Raw genomic sequence first — 20,096 nt, 5'->3', positions numbered from 1 at the left:
CAGAGGTGGCGATTTTTGGAGAGTCGGAAGTGCCGGGAGTCCAGTGGGCGTGAGAGTTTGACGTTTTGGCCTTTGCCTCCCTGGTAGCCCAGAGATGGATACTGTTAATGTGGAGCAACTCGAAGCTCCCAAAATCAGAGACCTGGGTTAGCGACATGACTGGGTTTCTCAGTCTTGAGAAAATAAAGTTTGCCCTTAGAGGGTCAATGTTAGGGTTCGTCCAGAGGTGGCAGCCATTTGTCGACATTTTCGGGGAAAATTAAATGTCAGCAGAGGCAGATATCTAGGGCGGGGGGAGGGTGGTTTAGTCTATTGTTTCATTGATTGGGGGCGTGAGGATCGTGTCAGGGATGGAAATGTCTTACATACTATGTTCATGTTGTTGTTATTACTATTGTTATGGGCCAGGGTTTAGAGAACCCCAAAGTGCATCATGGAGTTCACCTGACCCACAACTTTTAGTTGTGGTATGGGGAGCACACGGTTCATTCTACAGGTGTGGTAGAGCAGAAATGGAAAAGTATTTTTTAAAGCAAAACAATGTTTATTCTATGAACTCAAGTTAACCTTTTTAAAACATACAGTGACCACCTTAGCAACCATCAATTCAAATACAACCCCCAAAGAATACAACATTAAATAATTCTTAAGCTGTCCTTTTAACATCCAGAAGATATTTAAAAAAAACTTTCAGCAGAAGCACGTCAGGTTAAAGTCACTACTAAGAGCAGTTATTAGTTTTAAATCACCAAAGGATCAATTTACATTCTTTAGATTACAGAGAGAGACTCTAATACCCCTTCTGGCAGTGACTGCAGCTATCCAGCTCTGAAAACGAAACTAAAACACACCCTGCAGCAAACAGCCGAAAACAAAAGTAAAAAGCTGACAGACAGCCCAGCTCCACCCACTCTCTGACATCACTGCAGTAATAAATACCCATTTCTTAAAGGTACTCTCACATGATACCGCCCCACAAGAAAAAAAAATAAACCATCAACTTCAAGATGGTTTCATTTTTCACCTTTTCACTATCCTTTAAGAAACGCACACAGTAAATATACATTTTTGTTTAAAAAAAAAACAACACACGCAAACAGGTACAATAATAGAGTCCCTTTTTGTTCTTCTTCCTCCAACTGAAATCCTTCCTGATTGACAGTCTCTTTGAACAAGAAGGTCTCTGCACGATCCATCCATTTCTCCACACCTCAGCATTTCTCTTTAAAGTCAGATACTTTAGTTCAATCTGATCGCAGAGTCCCTTGTAATTCTCCAACACAGGAGCATTGGTTATCACAGCTTTCAGGCCGACAAATGCCTGTTGAAAGTCCAATGTCCACTGAAATTTTTGACACTTCTTCAGCAAGTCCATCAGTGGAGCAATCACGCTACAAAACATTTGCACAAATGTTCGATCAAATCCACTCATGCCAAGAAATCGCAATATTTCCTTTGTCTTGAGGGTATCGGAAACTCCTCAAGGAAAGTGACTTGGGCTTTTCCAAATTCACTTTTGACTAGGTTTATCACCAAACCCGCCTCCTGAAGCCGATCAAATAACTCCATTAGATGTTTCAAATGTTCTGTCCATGTCTGGCTGAAAATTACCAGATCGTTGATGTATACCGCACAATTGGGTAATCCTGAAACAACTTTGTTAGTTAACCGTTGAAATGTGGCTGGGGTGTTTTTCATGCCAAATGGCATAACTTTGAATTGGTATATACCATGTGGAGTCACAAAAGCTCAAATCTCCTTCGCCCTTTCGGATAACGGTATCTGCCAGTAACCTTTAAGTAAATCCAGTTTGGAAGTAAAAGCTGATTGTCCCACTTTCTCAATGCAATCCTCCAAATGTGGGATAGGATAAGAGTCCGTTCTTGTAACTGCATTAACCTTTCTATAGTCCACACACAACCGTTGGGTACCGTCTGGATTTGGTACCATCACTATGGGTGAGCTCCATTGGCTGCAACCCACTTCAATTATGCCATTTTTAAGCATTCTCTCAATCTCTTTGTTAACCTGTGCCAATTTTAAAGGGTCAAGTCTATGTGGATGTTGTTTGATTGGAACAGCATTTCCCACATCTACATCATGTATAGCCATTTTAATACTTCCCAATTTATCTCCACAAATATGCCCATGTGATATTGTTATGGGAGAGGCATTTTCAGAACCCCAAAATGTATCATGGAGTTCAACCAACCTCCCCCTTTAATGTATTGTTGCTTTTGAAGCACATGGCTTGTTCTCCAGGTGTGGTATTACAATTATGGACATGTAGGTTTTTAAACACAAAACAATGTTTATTCCATGAACTCAACTTAACCTTTTAAATAAACATTGGATCACTTAACACCTCTTACTTCAAAGATAACCCCGAAAATAATACAATACTAAATAATCCTTCAGTTATTCCTTTCAACATCCAAGAGACTTAACACTTTAAAACAGACACACATCAGGTTAAAGGCATTACTATTATGAGTTTAAATCACCCAAATGATCCAGGGAAAGTCTTGCATGACAGAGATCACAGCAGATCCATCTCACTGCAAATACAGACACACCCAAGCTCTTTTCCTCAAAACTGAAAAACTAAAAACTTCAAAATGGCCGAGCTAAAACCTAGCTCCACCCACGCTCTGACATCACTGCATTTCTTAAAGGTATATTGCTTAAACATCCATTTCTTAAAGGCACTCTCACATGCCACCTCCCCCAAGAAAAAAAACCCCATCAACTTCAAGATGGTTTCATTTTTCACTTTTGCACCATCCACTAAGAAATATACACAGTAAATATACCTTTACATTAAAAAAAACCCAACACATGCAAACAGGTATAATAATATAGTTCATTTTTCTTTGTTCTTCTTCCTCCAACCGAAATCCTTCTCGATTGACAGTCTCTTTGAACAAAGTCTCTGCACGATCCATCCATTCCTCTACTCCTCGGCATTTCTCTTTAGAATCAGATACTTTAGTTCAATCTGACCACAGAGCCCCTTGCAATTCTTCAGTACAGGAGCATTGGTGATCACAGCTTTCAGGCAGTCAAATGCCTGTTGAAAGGCCGCTGTCCATTGAATTCTTTTACGTTTCTTCAGCAATTCCATCAGTGGAGTAATCACGCCACAAAACTTTTACACAACTGTTCAATCAAATCCACTCATGCTAAGAAATCGCATTATTTCCCTTCGGCTTGAGGGCAGCGGAAACTCCGCAAGGAAAGTGATTTGGGCTTCTCCAAATTCACTTTCGGCTAGTTTCATCGCCAAACCCGCCTCCTGAAGTCGATCGAAGAACTCCATACAATGTTTTAAATGTTCTTTCCATGTCTGGAAGTTGGAAATAAAAGCAGATTGTCTCACTTTCTCAATGCAAATCCTTCAAACATGGGATAGGGTAAGAGTCCGTTCTTGTAACTGCATTCACCTTTTGATAGTCCACACACAACCGTTGGGTACAGTCTGGGTTAGGTACCATCACTATGGGTGAGCTCCATTGGCTGCAACCCACTTCAATTATGCCATTCTTCAGCATACTCTCAATCTCTCTGTTAACCTGTGCCAATTTTAAAGGATTAAGTCTGTATAGAACAATACAGCACAGATGGATGTTGTTTGACAGGAACAGCATTTCCCACATCTACATCATGTGTAGCCATTTTAGTACTTCCCAATTTATCTCTACAAACTTGCCCATATGATATCAATAACTCTTTCGGGTCAGTTCATTTTCCTCTGGAAGGTAATTTAACAATTCATCCCAATTTTTAAGAACATTCTCATTTTCCAATTTAATTTGAGGTCTGTCAAATTCACAGTCATCTGGATTTGGTTCTTCACTTTGAGTTAGAATCATTAAATCCTCCTTTTTCTCTCCTTCCCTTTCAAAGTACCTTTTAAGCATATTCACAGGACACACTCGGTGAGTCTTCCTTCTATCTGGTGTTTTTACCACAAAATTCACCTCACTTAATTTCTTTTCAATCTGATACAGTCCACAAAACCTAGCTTTTAAAGGCTCACCTACCACTGGTAACAACACTAAAACTTTATCCCCACTGACAAAACTACAAACTTTGGATTTCTTGTCCGCTGCCCATTTCATCACATTTTGTGCAACTTTCAAATGTTGTCTAGCCAATTCACCTGCTCTATTTAATCATTCCCTAAAATTTGACACGTAATCCAATAGTGTAATTTCTGATTTCACACCCACCAATTTTTCCTTAAGTAATTTAAGTGGTCCTCTTACCTCATGACCAAAAATTAGTTCAAAAGGACTACATTTAGTAGACTCATTAGGTGTATCCCTAATTGCAAACAATACGAATGGAATTCTTTTATCCAATCCTCTGGATAATCTTGACAATACTCCCTCAACATTGTCTTTAATGCCTGATGACGCCATTCTAATGTTCCCTGCGAGTCTGGATGGTACGCAGTAGATTTAAATTGTTTTATTCCTGAGCTATCCATAATTTCTTTGAATAAATTTGAAGTAAAATTCGATCCTTGATCCGATTGAATTTCTGTGGGTAGTCCATATCTAGTAAAGAATAAAAGTAACTCCTCCACAATCCTTTTAGCTGTAATATTACGTACTGGAATGGCCTCTGGAAATCTAGTAGACACGTCCATTACAGTCAAAAGATATTGATTCCCAGAGTATATAACACGTCATGCTACCAGGAGACTGCTTAATCTAGGTGGTTTACATCAGTCCATTCCGTGATGGCCAGCAAATGTATCCTGGCACTACGGAGAAGATTCAGGCTCCTCACCAGCTCAGGATCTCCGGCAATCTCAGTGCCAACTGGCGGACATTCAAGCAAAGGTTTCTGCTGTACATCGAAGCTTCAGACCCCGGGGGTGTGTCTGATGCAAGGAAGATTGCGCTTCTCCTCTCAACAGCGGGTGATCAAGCCATCAAACTCTTCAACTCTTTTCACTTCACCAAAGGCCAGGACAAGACAAAGTTTCAAACCATCCTGGACAAGTTTGACAGTCACTGTGAAGTGGACACCAGTGAAATCTTCGAGCGCCACATATTCAAACAGCGTCTACAAGGTAAAGATGAATCTTTCAACTCCTTCTTAACTAACCTCCGCATGCTAGCGCTGTCCTGCAACTTTGATAATATTGCTGACCCCATGATCAGAGACCAAATCGTTTTTGGAGTTCACTCTGATCCTCTGAGAGAGCAGCTACTGAAAATCAAGCAGATGACCCTCTTAGTCACTATTGAAACATGAGCACGCAAAAAATCGCAATGCCCAGTTCAAATCGGCTGAAAATGAGAAACTTGCCTCCCACGAGGCAGAGAGTGTGCAGGCCATCTCCCGGCTGCAGCACCTCAGCATTGATGAAAGCGGCCATGTCGCATGCTTTTCCCAGGGTCCCACGCATGCGTGATTCGAACGGGATAACAAGGCGGCCGACACCTGCACTGTGCATGTGCGACGACGCGCAGAGCGTCAGGACGCTGATGTCATGACGTGCTCGAAATGCGGCAATGGCCACTTAAAGAAACACCGCCCTGCAAGAGGCAGGCGATGATTAAACTGCGGGAAGCCTGGACACTATGCAACCTTGTGCAGGTCTGCACCACCAGTCAGGGGCCAGCGCTCCCAATTCTGACGACGGCGCGTTCAGAGTGTGCAACAACGATTACAGGATTCTGATCCTGGCAGCACAACGGATCCAGAGGAAGAATGCCTGGACTCCGCCTACTGTGTGGGCATCATTACCAAATATGAATATGCCACATCCAATTCATCACAAATTCAATCCATCCTCGCTGTGGATTCTGTGGACGAATGGCGTGCGGTGATGCAGGTCAACCACTTCTCCATCCAGTTTAAGCTGGACACATGTGCTTCTGCCAACCTCCTCTCACAGGCAGATTTCAAACACATCAAGAAACCCCCCAAGGTCCTTCCAGCAGCCTGCAGGTTACTGGACTACAATGGAAATGCCATCACGTCACTGGGATCCTGCCATCTACTCGTCTCCAACCGGACGTATGCACGGTTACGTTTTGAAATTGTCAAGCCAGACAGGGCATCCCTACATGGCGCGCAGGCCTGCAAGCAGCTGAACCTCGTGCAGCGGGTTTACACAACGACATCCTCCAATGTGGATCTTCAGGCCGGCATTGATGACATCCTCGCTCAGTATCCGGATGTGTTCGACGGGATGGGCATGCTGCCATATCGATACAAGATTCTGCTACGACCTGGTGCCAAGCCAGTGGTCCATGCACCACGCTGGGTCCCGGGTGCACTGAGGGAGGTAACCGAACCGACTGACTGGGTCAGCTCAATGGTATGTGTTAGAAAGCCTTCGGGAGACCTACGCATCCGCATTGATCCCAAGGATCTCAATAACAATATAATGCGTGAACACTACCCCATCCCAAAACGGGAGGAACTCACCAGTGAGATGGTACACGCACGTTTTTTCACCAAGTTAGATGCATCACATGGATTTTGGAAAATCCAGCTGGATGAGTCCAGCAGAAGGCTCTGCACCTTCAAAACAGCGTTTGGCAGACACTGCTATAATCGCATGCCGTTTGGCATTGTCTCAGCATCGGAGATCTTCCATCGCATCATGGAACAGATGATGGAGGGCATTGAAGGGGTTTGTTTGTACGTGGACGACATCATCATATGGTCCACGACCCCTGAAGAGCATGTTTCCCGTCTCCAGGAGGTATTCCGCCGTGTCCATGCCAATGGCCTGAAGCTGAACAGGTCCAAATGTTGCTTTGGCATGTCGACACTCAAGTTCCTAGGTGACCAGGTCTCTCATCAGGGCGTGCGTCCAGACACAGACAAGGTCAAGGCCATCGAAGCCATGAAGGTCCCTGAAGACAAGAAGGTGGTGTTGCACTTCCTGGGCATGGTCAATTTTCTGGGCAAGCTCATCCCAAACCTGGCCTCACACACCAAGGCCCTACGAAACCTGGTAAAAATGTCCACTGTCTTTGAGTGGAAGGCAGCACGTCAGGCAGAGTGGTTGGAGCTGAAAGCCAAGCTCACCACTGCACCCGTCTTGGCATTTTTCGACCCAGTCAGGGAGACAAAGATCTCGACAGATGCGAGCCAGGATGGCATCGGTGCAGTGCTGCTTCAACGCGATGACACTTCATCCTGGGCACCGGTAGCCTACGTATCGAGGGCCATGACGCCCACTGAAACAAGGTATGTGCAAATAGAGAATGAATGCCTGGGTCTTCTCACTGGCATTCACAAGTTTCACGACTATGTCTACGGCCTGCCGACATTCACTGTCGAGACGGATCATAGGCCTCTGGTCCACATTATCCACAAGGACCTGAATGACATGGCGCCTTGGTTGCAGCGCATCCTCCTCAAACTCAGAAGGTACGACTTTGACTTAGTGTACACACCTGGCAAGGAGCTTATCATTGCTGATGCTTTGTCCCACTCCATCACATTGCCTAGAGAACCTCTGGAAATCATCCGGCAGATTGAATCACAGGTGCAGCTGTGTGCTAGGACCCTCCCAAATGAGAAGGTGGTTCGTATCCGCGAGGAGACAGCCAAAGACCCCCTCTTGCAGCGTGTCATGCACCACCTCGCCAATGGCTGGCAGAAAGGGCAGTGTAAAGGACAACCTGACGGTGATTGATGGTATCCTCCTCAAGCTGGACCGGATTGTCATTCCACTCAGTCTCCAGAGCTTGGTGCTCTGCCAAATCCATGAAGGACACCTGGGCGTCGAGAAGTGCAGACGCAGAACCAGGCAGGCTATCTACTGGCCTGGTATTAGACAGGACATCTCAAACATGGTCCTCAACTGTGCGACCTGTCAACACTTCCAGCCAGCGCAGAGCAAGGAGACGCTCCAGCAGCATGAAATTGAGACCTCCCCGTGGTCCAAGGTTGGCATCGACCTCTTTCGTGTGAATGGTCGTGACTGCGTGTTGATTGTTGACTATTTCTCCAATTACCCTGAAGTCATGAAGCTCTCTGACCTCACATCTGACCTCACATCATCGGACCGTCATCAAGGCCTGTAAGGAGACGTTCTTCAGGCATGGTGTCCAATGAGTGTCTCTCTGTGTCTCATTGTCATGAGTGACAATGGCCCGTGCTTCAACAGCAACAAGTGGTCTATGTTTGCCAAGTCATACCATTTCAAACATGTCACTTCCAGCCCACACTATCCGCAGTCCAATGGGAAGGTTGAAAAAGGGGTGCACATTGTGAAACAGCTCATCTGCAAGGCCGCGGATTCTGCTTCTGACATCTACCTCCCGCTTCTTGCGTACAGGGCAACCCCACTGTCCACTGGCATGTCGCCGGCTCAACTCCTGATGAACAGGGACCTGCGGACAGCACTTCCAGCCGTACACTTGCCCAACCTGGATCACCTCCCGGTGCTGCAGAAGGTGCAGCAGCTCCGAAACCAGCAAAAGCAGGGCTATGATGCCCGTGCCACCAATTTGCCCGTGTTATCCCCGGCAGGCTCTGTCAGGATCAAGATACCGGATGGTTCTGTTGTGCGACAAAACAGACAGGCCCTGCGCAAAGTTGCCTGCCCGCAACCGCTTTCTTCTCCGTTTCTGTTCGTTGATTTGCTACGGCCTGATACCTCGAACTACGAGGCCACCAATCAGGCTTCCATCCCGCCTGTCAAGGGGCCATCGTCCCCACCACTACCTCTCCAGCGGTCGACAAGGATCAGACGCAAGCCCCAGAGACTGGACTTATGAACATTTGTTTTGTTTGCTATGTTCTGTTTTCTCACATTAGACAGTTGTCTTCACATGTAAATACGTTCACATGTGCCACCGCTTGTAAATATGTTAATATATGCCACCACATGTAAGTACGTTCCCATGTGCCAACAAAACATTTTTAAAAAGGGGAGAGGTCATGATATGCAGGCATGCAGATAATGATATACAGACAGGCACAGACAGGCAGCTAATGAACACAGAGAACAGGACATGACCAATGAGCAGGCAGGACACTCAGGGGTGGGATCTGACTATAAAAGGCAGGCACGCACACTCGACCTCTTTCCACTGATGAACATCTACAGAGTGAGTCAGGGTGTATGTACAGTATCACACCTCCAGCATGTGGCTAAGAGCTAGTCTGGTTCAGTCAGACAGAGTAACCACACTTAGGTTGGCAGACAGTCGAACTCAGAGAGAACTGTGCTAACTGTGCTACTGGTTCAATAAATCAGATTGAACTAACTTCAAGGTCTGGAGTATCGTTTGGTTAAAGCTGCATCCAGTTGCAGCCTGTGTTATCCCAGAGTACAGAACACGTCACCCGCCTCTTTGTGGATGTAGTGAGGAGTAAACAGAGGTAGAGAGAGATAGTTCAGAGTGCAGGTGTTGTTAATCATTGTTAATATATATTTAATCTTGTTTATTTAATCTCTAGTTTAGTTGTTGAAGAGAGACCAAATTCACAGTTTATTCGTTCACGTTACTCAATAAATAATTTGCTTTAACTGGACAAGTTTGAGTGTTAACGAACATCGAATACAGGATCATCATGTTAAGAAGCAAATGAATAACATATATTACACAAGGTAATATAACACTTTCCAAGTCACCATTATCATTGCTTTGATTCTAGTTTTGTACGCAATTTCTTTATTTTGATATTGTCACTTATCTCTTTATATATCACTGGATTTCTTTTATTGACCTTTGGACGAAAAGGAAAAAGTTGGAATTTCTGGAAAATGCGGAGGATTGTGCCTAATTGGATAACTCATTCAAAGAACACAGCCGGTGGAGTGGGATAAACCATGATCTACATTTTATGATTCAATAACTCAAGGTCACATTGCTGTTGCTGAGCTTGAGGATGTCGCCTCTGGTATCGGAATTTGCCATTATGTCAAAATTCTGTTATGTTTCAGTCACCAGGAGCCTCTTTCCTCCTTCACTGATTCTTGTTTTGTTACGAATCCAGCTCCCCACTTTCCACTTTAGAACAAACTTTCTAAAAATGACTTTGTTCACACTACCACCTGACTTTCTATTGTTCTGTTTATTGTTCTAATAGGGGTTCAAGTAAACTGAATTTGTTAAAATACTGCAACAAAATATCGTGCACCAATAGATTCAGAAACAACTTCTTTCCCGCTGTTACCAGACTCCTGAATGACCCTCTTATGGATTGAGTTGATCTTTCAAAGTATCTTCGCTACAGTCATAGCACTATACTCAGTATGCACAAATGAAGTTGGTTGTGGTGGTTGGAGGTCAATAATCTCAGCTCCAGGGCATCGGTGCAGTAGTTCCTCAGGGTAGTGCCCTAGGCCCAACCATCTTCAACTGATTCATCAATGACCTCCCTTCCATCATAAGGTCAGACGTGGGGATGTTTGCGGATGACTGCACAATGTTCAGCATCATTAGTGACTATTCAGATAATGAAGCAGTCCATGTGCAAATGAAGCAAGACTTGGACAATATCCAGGCTTGGGCTGACAAGTGGCAATTTACATTCATGCAACACAGGTGGCAGGTAATGACAATCTCCTACAAATGAGGTTCGAACCACTGCCCCTTGACATTCAATGGCATTACCATCGCTGCATCGCCCACAGTCCACATCCTGGGAGTTACCATTGATCAGAACTGAACTGGACTAGCCACAGTAATATTTACCAGGGCGGATGAAAGGCCAGGAATCCTAAGGCGAGTAACTCTGCTCCTGACCCCCCAAAGCCTGTCCACCATCTACAAGGCACAAGTCAGGAGTGTAATGGAATAATCTCCACTTGCCTGGATATGTGCAACTCCAACAATACTCAAACGCTTGACACCACCCAGGACAAAGCAGCCTCATTGATTGCTCCTCCTGCCACTAACATTCAGAACTTTCACCGATGAACAGTGGCAGCCGTGTGTACAATCTACAAGATGCACTGCAGTAACTCACCAACGTTCCTTGAACAGTGCCTTCCAAACCCATGACCACTACCATCTAGAAGGACAAGAGCGGCAGATACCTGGGAACCCCACCACCTGAAGGTTCCCCTCCAAGTAACTCACTACGCTGACTTGAAATATATCATCGTTTCTTCACTGTCGCTAGGGCAAAATCCTGCAACTCCCTCCCAAACAGAACAGTGGGTGTACTTACACCTCAAGGACAGCAGCGGCTCAATAAGGCAACTCACCAGCACCTTTAAAAGCCCAACTAGGGATGGGCAATAAATGCTGGCCTAACCAGCGACTCCCACATCACATAAATGAATAAGAAAACGTAAGACCCGATGTCTATATTTATGTATTTACATCATGCATTTATCATATGTTCTATGTTTTCATGAATGGAGTGATGTGCCTGGACTGTACTTAGAACAATACTTTCACTGTACCTCGGTACACGTGGCTCTAAGTCAATTTCTAAATCTAATTGCCATACAATTACATGCATTGCTAAAAGTTCTATAGCCTTTGGAGTACAATCTGGAAGCAAAATACACAGGCAATTATGGATCAGCCATTATGAGGAGTAATGGCACATAAAGCACATTATTCTGAAAATGTACATCTGCATCTTAACCGGTTTTGCAGTCAGCTACAGCACTTACGCTGAACTATTGGAAACATACCTGGTTGAATGTGTAATGCCAATTCTTCAGGAATGTCAGTGAAAGTGCTGTACAGTATCGGAAACACAATGATTCCAATGCACTGTTGCCATCTTTATACAACAATTAAAATGAGAGGGAGGCAAAACACATTCAGTGATACACAGGTGCGTTAAAATGGTTTTCTTTAGTGTATGTGACGTGTGTTTTGCTGTTTTTGTGCTGAGTTCAAACTATTGCAATCATTAAAATAACAAAAGTACAGCCCAGGGAGGCAATTCTGTCCAACATATAAATACCAAGCTGTGTGAAGTGGTGAAACACAGTCAGTTACTCAGCTAACTCTGAGCTCAAAATGGGGAAGGCAAGGATAAATCAGAGTTTATATGTTGTATTAGAATTCTTCGTAGCCTAGATTGACAAGTTATTAATTTTTAAATCTGTGACTTTTTCCACAGATTATCTTTTACGAGGACAGGAACTTCCAGGGCCGGCACTATGAGTGCAGCAGTGACTGTGCTGACCTGTCCCCTTACTTCAGCCGCTGTAACTCCATGCGTGTCATGAGTGACTGGTGGGTGATGTATGAGAGACCCAATTACATGGGATACCAGTATGTTCTGAGCAGGGGAGAATATCCTGACTACCAGCGCTGGATGGGATTCAATGACAACATCAGGTCATGTCGCACCTACCCATATGTAAGTTGCTTTTGGTGATTTATATTTTGTATCCAAACTAAGCCTTAGAAAATGATCTGTGTGCTGAATATTTGACTTTGTGCACATCAGCTCTGAAGAGCCAGCAGCTGTTTTGACAGGACTAATTTTAACTTTGGCCAGTGGTGGTTAACAGGTAGTGAATTGTCTGCCTGTCAAACATCCAGCCTGATTTACCAATCCACTGGCATGTCTTTCGGTCACTGCCTGAAGTTAATTTTGTAATTTTTCAGACGCTGTTAAGTTGTGCGAGATGGACCTTAAGTTAATGTTTGTGCAAGCTGGGGTTACGTCTGGGTGTCATGTCGACACTCTATTGCAAAATCTGGTGTAATTAGATACGTTTATTGTCGATTAATCAAATATTTAGAACTGAAATCCATATTGATGCATTGACAGTGCCAAAAGCAATAAGATCATCTACAGATAGACTGAGACATGATTGGCAACAATTTGGTGACAGACATATGCGTACTCACTCTATCTTATTGTAAATGTTTAATACTTTCGAGGAAAGAGAAAGCTGTTCACACACAGAGAAACAGAGAAACTAGCTGATCACAATCGGAAACAGAAATATATACAGATTATTACTGATATTGATAAACCTCTGTCTGTGTGCACCAACTAATATCAGCCCTGTGCACTCTTACACATACATCACTGAGTGACTGTTTAAAATTAGATGGGAGCTGCTTGTTGGTAACAATCTAAAAGATAATTAACCTCTTGAATCGATGTTAATAAATTATCTCAGCTTTGTTCTCATTGTTGATGTCATCATCTGGGCTCCATTATATTCCTTCCTTCACAATGTTTTTCTTTTAATGTATAAAGCAAATGTATATTTATTATTTAATTATTAATATAATCTTATTTCTATTACAGTACCGAGGTGGAAACTACAGAATGAAGATTTACGAGAGGCCTGACTTTGGAGGACAGATGATGGAATTCATGGATGACTGTCCATCTGTCTACGATCGTTTCCGTTACCGTGACATCCACTCCTGCCATGTGATGGATGGTTACTGGACCTTCTATGAACATCCCAACTACAGAGGCCGACAGTACTTCATGAGACCCGGTGAATACAGGAGATACAGTGACTGGGGCGGCTTCAACTCAACTATCGGATCTTTCAGGCGCATGAGGGATTTCTAGTTTTTCGTTGTAAATTATGATCTTACTTTATTAAATCAGTCGTCAGCATAATAAATATTCTCTATTCCACTGTCATCTTGTTTAAATCTCATATTTTTAGTTCTTGATCGAAATTGTTCAAAACAATTTGACTTCTCAGGTGGGCACCTGCAGAATATTTCACCACAGTGATCTCAGGTTTGCGAATATCATTAAAATGAAAAAATAGAAAAGCGGCAAATGTGTGGACTGATCCTCCAAAAAAACTGGGTCGGTGCCGATCCTCTGCTGATCTTATTAAAGTTTGTGCGGTCAATAGGAGATTATCTAATTTCTCTGGGTACTTCAGGCACTTTTTTGCGAGACATGGCGCTCTGTTGGGGGGGAGAGGGTGGGTGGGGCGGATGGGGGTGGTGGTGAGTGCGTTTGTGAAATTGAGGGGTGGCATGTGGACCTAATGCCTGGAGAGAAGTGGTAACTTATCCTTGAAGCTCGGTGGAGAGGATTGGCCTCCTTCTGACATTGGACGGAGGATTAAAGTCTTTGGCTTGCGGCCTGTAATGGTCGTCTCAGTCGATCCATCACAACTTCCCCGGGGCACCTTACTTCTCTTCAAACCTTGATTTTAGTTTGTGGTTTGTGTTCAGGCCTCTGTTATTCCGGAATACAGAAGCCCCCCCCCCCCCCCCCCCCCCCACCCAATCCCTGATAACGCTTACAGAAGCGTTTTAGAGATAGCTAGCTGGATCTTTTCTCTGTGCTGCCAAAATCAAACCGAACCCTTATATAGAGCATAGAACATACAGTGCAGAAGGAGGCCATTTGGCCCATCGAGTCTGCACCGATCCACTTAAGCCCTCACTTCCACCCTATCCCGCAACCCAATAACCACTCCTAACCTTATTGGTCACGAAGGCCAATTTAGCATGTCCAATCCACCTAAACTGCACATTCAAGCAATCAGACTGAATCCCAACCCATATGTCTCACTGTCTGCAGCACCAGTTTAAACAAGCAAATAATCTCTCCTTAACCTTCTGGATTCTTCTACTGAACTAAAGACACAGGCTGCTTGCCTTAAAGATACATGTCCATTAATCATCCATGGACCAAAATAAGAACAGCAAAATAAAGGAAAGGGGGAATAAGGAGAATAAGCATAAAGGTTTCTTACAATCTCAATTGGAACTCAATTAATGGAAGTAAAGTGACTAAGGAGTAAATGATTTAAAACTTCCACTCCAGGTGATGGGCTGACACTGTCCGTATGTGATTTCTTCCACTCCTTTACACTTCTGCAGCAAACCATCCACATCACATCAAAATATTTATTTGTTTGGCTTCCTAGACATAAATGAAAACATAGCCCAAATACTTGCTGAATCTTTCATCACATATGTCTGTGAGATAGAATGCAGAGTGTCCATCTCACTGGTACATACAAACAATGTACATTTACATTTTATATCTCTCTGAATTACTTTCTCAACAATTGCAATGTGGTTGTTACAAAATGTTAACGGCCAAGACTGAAGTGGTTCAGAATGTGGACAACAACATGCCGGTCTGTCATAAACCCAGCGTGGTCTGTTCACTTCCAAAATATGTTGGAAATACAAACAGGATCCGAGAGAGCCACTTATATATCCAATTTCATCTTTGACACAGGATTCTGAGTTCAACATGCAGTACACATATTTTCCGAGCTGTGCAGAACTCACCAGGGTCAACAAGGCAAGAGTGTAGTAGGAAGTCATTGTTCAATGAAACTGACAGGCTAGTAAGCATTTAAGCAATGGAACTGCAAAAATGCTGCCTTATCAACAGCCATCTGATAATTTAAAAAACCTTTGATTGATATGAATTATTGTGCCTAGGTTTATTACTTTTACTCTTGCTGAAGACAAAAGTTCCAACTGATATTCTCTACAATGGTCAGTGACGGTTATGGAGGGGAGAATTTATTCTCATTTAAGAGAGGTGTGACTGCTTATATAGGAATGGGCAATCTTCTTACTTCACTACATTACCTGAGCACAGGTTCGATAGAGGATGAAGCTCCTTCCTCTGATACACTGTCGCATTTTCCACCAGCTTTTCTTTGTCCTCTCAATTCGTGCCAAATTTCAAGTCCTCTGAGTGCTGGTGCAGGTACTAAACGAGAATGAAAAAAGTGTTAGAAACTATTTTCTGAGATTGGTATCTTCTGTTTGCAGCAGTTTCTAATTCACCTTGAAATTCTCTCACTTTAAATCTATTTCCCTCTTCTCACGGATAATTATGCATAGAGCATGGCTCAACTACATTTGACTTTAACTCTGCAGGTGTGTCTGGACAAAAGCTGAGTCCGCGAACACAGCCCAGCACAGTGAAGCATGTTGTAACTTTGATACATATTATTGCTTTTGGAGCCATGAGATTATGAAATAGTGGCACAGGCTGGGTGGGTCAACTAGACTACTCCTGCTCCTTTTGACCTGGCTGGCACTGAGGACTTTGGCAGAATTAACAACATTGGGATTATTGCCAGGATATTGAGCATTATCCTACATGGTACACTACATATGGTCAAATACTAACTGCCTATGAGGTAGTGGAAGCATTTTGGTTCAAGTAGGTAATGTCCCAGATGACCTTAGGCCACTTTCTCCTTTGAGAGGAAGAGCAGACTGGTGGTAATTTGACCCGAGAATCACCACACCTCAGGCAAGGTGCAAGGCTGAGAAGGCGGGGCCTTCATGGATAACCTCAGCCGGGAATTGAGCCCGTGCTGTTGGCCAACTCTGCATCACAATCCAGCTGTCCAGCCAACTGAGCTGCACCGACCCCAGTGCTTGACAGAGTTAAGATCAGATGCACACAAAGATCTGTGCTGACACTCAATGGACCCTGCATCATGGAGAAATCCCAAATCCTTAAAAATCCTTGTTCTCACTCGAACTGCTTATCTCTGGTATGCCAGAAGGAGATGAATTTGCATAGAGAGCCTCATAATGTAAACTCTGAGATGCTACTTGCATATCCAGGAGCTCCATTACAGGAACATGATGCATTAAAATTCATAATTGCAGTCAACTTGATAACCACAGACAATGTGATCCTTAACCTGCCATGTGGTTACAAAGGAAATCGGAGCAGAAGTCGGCCATTCAACCCCTCAAGCATGCACTGCCATTTATCTAGTCCATGGCTGATCATCTATCTCAACGCTATTTTCCTGCACTTTCCCCATATCCCCGATACCTTTAATATCTAGAAATTTATCATTCTCTTTCTTGAACATATTCAATGACTGAGTCTTCACAGCCCTCGGAGGTAGAGAATTCCAAAGAATCAACACACCCTGAGTGAAAGAAATCATCTTCATCTCAATTCTAAATTGCCGACCCCTTATTCTGCAACTATCTTCCCTGGTTATAGTTAACCCACCTCCCCCTCTCCCCACCCCAGCCAGGGGAAACGTCCTTCCTCAATCTCCCCTGGCGATCCCCCAAAGAATTTTGTAAGTTTCAAAGAAATCGCCTCCCATTCTTCTGAGCCCTGGAGAATACAGGCCCAGTCTTGTCAATCTCTCCTCAAAGGATAATCCCGCCAACCCAGGGCTCATTCCAGAGAATCTCCACTGCACTCGTTTTATGGCAAGTATGTTCTTCTTTAGGTAAGGACACCACAACTACAAGTGCCGAAGAGCCATTTAATTTGGCGGACGTTCCCTAAAAAAGGCAATGTGGGGCTCCACTGGTTCTCCAGCCAATCGGTGAGACCCTGCTTATTTCCATTAAATTCAACCCAACATTTTCTCAGACTCAAATGCTTTTACACAGATCAGTCACATCCAAATATGAGTGGTCTAGTAAAACTTCCGGATGGCAATAACATGACTAGCACGGTGGAGAGAGGTTATACAGAGCACGATATATGCTGGAAGAGGGAGGTGGGAGGGTAGACAGCTCGTTATCTCCGAGGAGGCTCTGTCACTGCACAAATCAAATCCTCAGTATTTACATCAAGGCCGTTATGTTTCTAAGGCCAGGCCACAGGCCAATGGAGGAAATATGTCTGAAACAAAAGAACCTGTAAGCCTCTGTTTATCTTATTAATGGTTTAAACATTAACCAATTCAACAATCCAGACCAGGGCTATATGCCCTTTATCCATGTTGGGAAAGGGAGAAATCAAAAACACCTTTCTTTTTACAATGGGTGGTGAGAGGAGAAATCAGGGCTGTTTAAATTAAACACTTTCCTGGCTGTAACAGTGTATTTATCAAATTCAAATTCAAGGCAGTTACAACTTCTGAGGAGTAATCAAGCCTCGGAAATGTAACCTACTCTTCATCAACAGGTACTCTTCACCCTCTTGATCGGAACACAGCTAGCAAAGAATGTCTCTGAGAACCTCTGTTTTTTGCTCCCAAAGTGTCCGTTACCTCATCTTGAATTGTCCTCTTTGAAACTTTACAATTGATCAAATTATGACTGTATTATTCCAATTGCAGTTCAATTACCTGAGCATTTGTTCCAGACAAGAATATAATGGAACCCTAACCCTTACTATTCAAACTATCTTGCCATCTGAAACTTGTATATAACCTCATACAAGACTCTATTCATTCTCTGTCTCTGGGGTTTACCTCGGATAAAGAAGAATCCTGCCAGTATATCCCGTCTGATTATACAGTTGACTTATTCATAAAGTTACTAATGTTTGTTGTATTATTGGACTTTATGAGGTGAATCAAAAGTTTAAAATCTCGTTGTTCCCATTACACCCCTTTACAGCAATTGAGATTTATACATATTTTCGAGCAAAAGAAACTCACTCTTTCTAATTGGCAAGAGTCTCCATTGTGAGTTCACTCAGCTACCGCTGCTAGCGAGGATGGAGAATTTGGCACTCAGCCAAAACTCCATTCACTGCAGGGGGACTGGAGAATACCGCTGCCGCGAATGGACAGAGAATCTTGAATATTCCAAGGTGTGTCAATCAATTTTGGATTGCAATTCCCCTCCTATTTTCCTGTGCCTGCCAGAGCTCCATATTTCTGGATGGGATTCCGATTCTGGCTTCTCTGGAAATGCAAAGTTTATCATCAATTCAACTGCCTCCTCGTTGCGCTGGGTTGTCGGGGAAGGTCAAGATTTGATCCCTTATTATGACACAAACTGCAATAAGTGTTCGCTAACACACTGAAAAACTTCAACATTTAAACAGCTTATTGGTGTCTTAGTGTCACTGTGTATGAGCGAGTGAATGGGTGAATGTGTAGCTGGTTAAGGGGATACGGTGGGTGAGGTAAGTAGTAGGGGCAGGTGGGTCAGGTGGTAGGTGAGTAGGGTGGCAGGTGGTTCAGGTGGTTGGTGGTTAAAGTGGCAGGTGTGTGGGAAGAAGGTGGATGAGGAGACAGGTAGGTAGGGTGGCATCTGGGTCGGGTGATGAAAGAGTTAAAAACCATACAGGTTGTGCTCGCTTCGGCAGCACATAAACTAAAATTGGAACGATACAGAGAAGATTAGCATGGCCCCTGCGCAAGGATGACACGCAAATTCGTGAAGCGTTCCATATTTTTCAATAAATAATAAAATCATCTTAAAAAAAAAAACCATACAGGTTGAAACGCCACAGGCACACACAGGTGGCATCTGCTGCTTGCTAGCATCTTAATTCTTAAAGACAGAAAACTAGTGATGAGAAACAAGTTTCTTCAGCTCAGACAGTGTACAGATATAACTCAAGAACCAATGCTATATTAATTATCGGGAGGCAGGAGCCACATTGCTCACACATAAAGATTCAATTGATCATCACGCAGCTGCAGCTCATGTGTTCCCAGCGAAAACACTAGACAATAGAAGGGGAGTATGGTGCACCACAGCTCAGGCATATATTTATCTTACTCATATCTAGCAGTTATTAGCCAATTAGAAAGAAATATGTGCTTGGCAATATTATAATTAAACATACATGTCCCGATTATGATTGGTGAATATACACATGTTATAGATTACAGCATCCTAATTAATAGTTGTGAATGGACACAGATAACTCCTAAACAAATGCATTCTTTAGATGGGTATATGTTAATTGCTTGGAGGATAAGCAAAGGTATAATGGGGGCGATTCTCCGATATTGAGGCCAAGTGTTCACGCTGTCGTGAACGGCGTCGCTCCAGCATCCTTACGTGGCGCCAAATGGGCGCCGTGCCAACCCGCACATGCGCAGTTGGGGGCAGCCCAATCCTGCGCATGCGCAGTTGGGCCGCGCCACCCTGCGCATGCCTGGGGAACGTCTTACACACGCCGGCCCTTCACCAACATGGAGCCGGTGTTCTGGGGCCGCGCGCGGAAGGAGATAGGCCCGGGGGGGGGTAGGCCCCGATCGCGGGCCAGACCCCATCGGAGGCCACCTCGGTGAAGGAGCCCCCCTCTCCCCCTCACAGGCTGCCCCGCTAGCGTTCCCGCAGAGTTCCCGTCGGCAGCGACCAGGGGTGGATGGCGCCGGCAGGAACCTTCTGTGTCATAGCGCCCGCTCGCCCCATCCGGCCGGAGAATCGCCGCTCGCCGGTTCTCCGAGCGGCCCGGTGCAAATCGCGCGCCCCTGGTTTCCGGGGGTGGGA

General features: G+C 44.1%; 1 protein-coding gene and 1 non-coding gene across 2 annotated transcripts; both read left to right on the top strand.

Moving 5' to 3' along the window:
* Positions 1–11,979: 11,979 nt before the first annotated feature.
* Positions 11,980–13,575, top strand: LOC140393449 (gamma-crystallin S-1-like). The gene is made up of 2 exons (XM_072479790.1): positions 11,980–12,318; positions 13,225–13,575. Exons 1-2 carry the CDS (start codon positions 12,172–12,174, stop codon positions 13,498–13,500), a joined length of 423 nt encoding a protein of 140 aa, XP_072335891.1. The 5' UTR covers positions 11,980–12,171; the 3' UTR covers positions 13,501–13,575.
* Positions 13,576–18,941: 5,366 nt separating this feature from the next.
* Positions 18,942–19,048, top strand: LOC140408120 (U6 spliceosomal RNA). Its single transcript, XR_011940038.1, has one exon. It is a non-coding gene; the product is annotated as a U6 spliceosomal RNA (small nuclear RNA).
* Positions 19,049–20,096: the final 1,048 nt, after the last annotated feature.

Source organism: Scyliorhinus torazame, chromosome 2 (genome assembly GCF_047496885.1).
Source record: "Scyliorhinus torazame isolate Kashiwa2021f chromosome 2, sScyTor2.1, whole genome shotgun sequence".
NCBI lineage: Eukaryota > Metazoa > Chordata > Chondrichthyes > Carcharhiniformes > Scyliorhinidae > Scyliorhinus > Scyliorhinus torazame.
Note: the sequence above shows the minus strand (reverse complement) of the source record. Positions and strands in the feature narration are given on the sequence as shown.

Bases quoted from the DNA above. Each gene is read 5' to 3' on its own strand.
- LOC140393449 (XM_072479790.1), top strand. From the start codon at position 12,172: ATGCGTGTCATGAGTGACTGGTGGGTGATGTATGAGAGACCCAATTAC. The intron at 12,319-13,224 runs GTAAGTTGCTTT...TTTCTATTACAG, and splicing joins CATGTCGCACCTACCCATAT to TACCGAGGTGGAAACTACAG.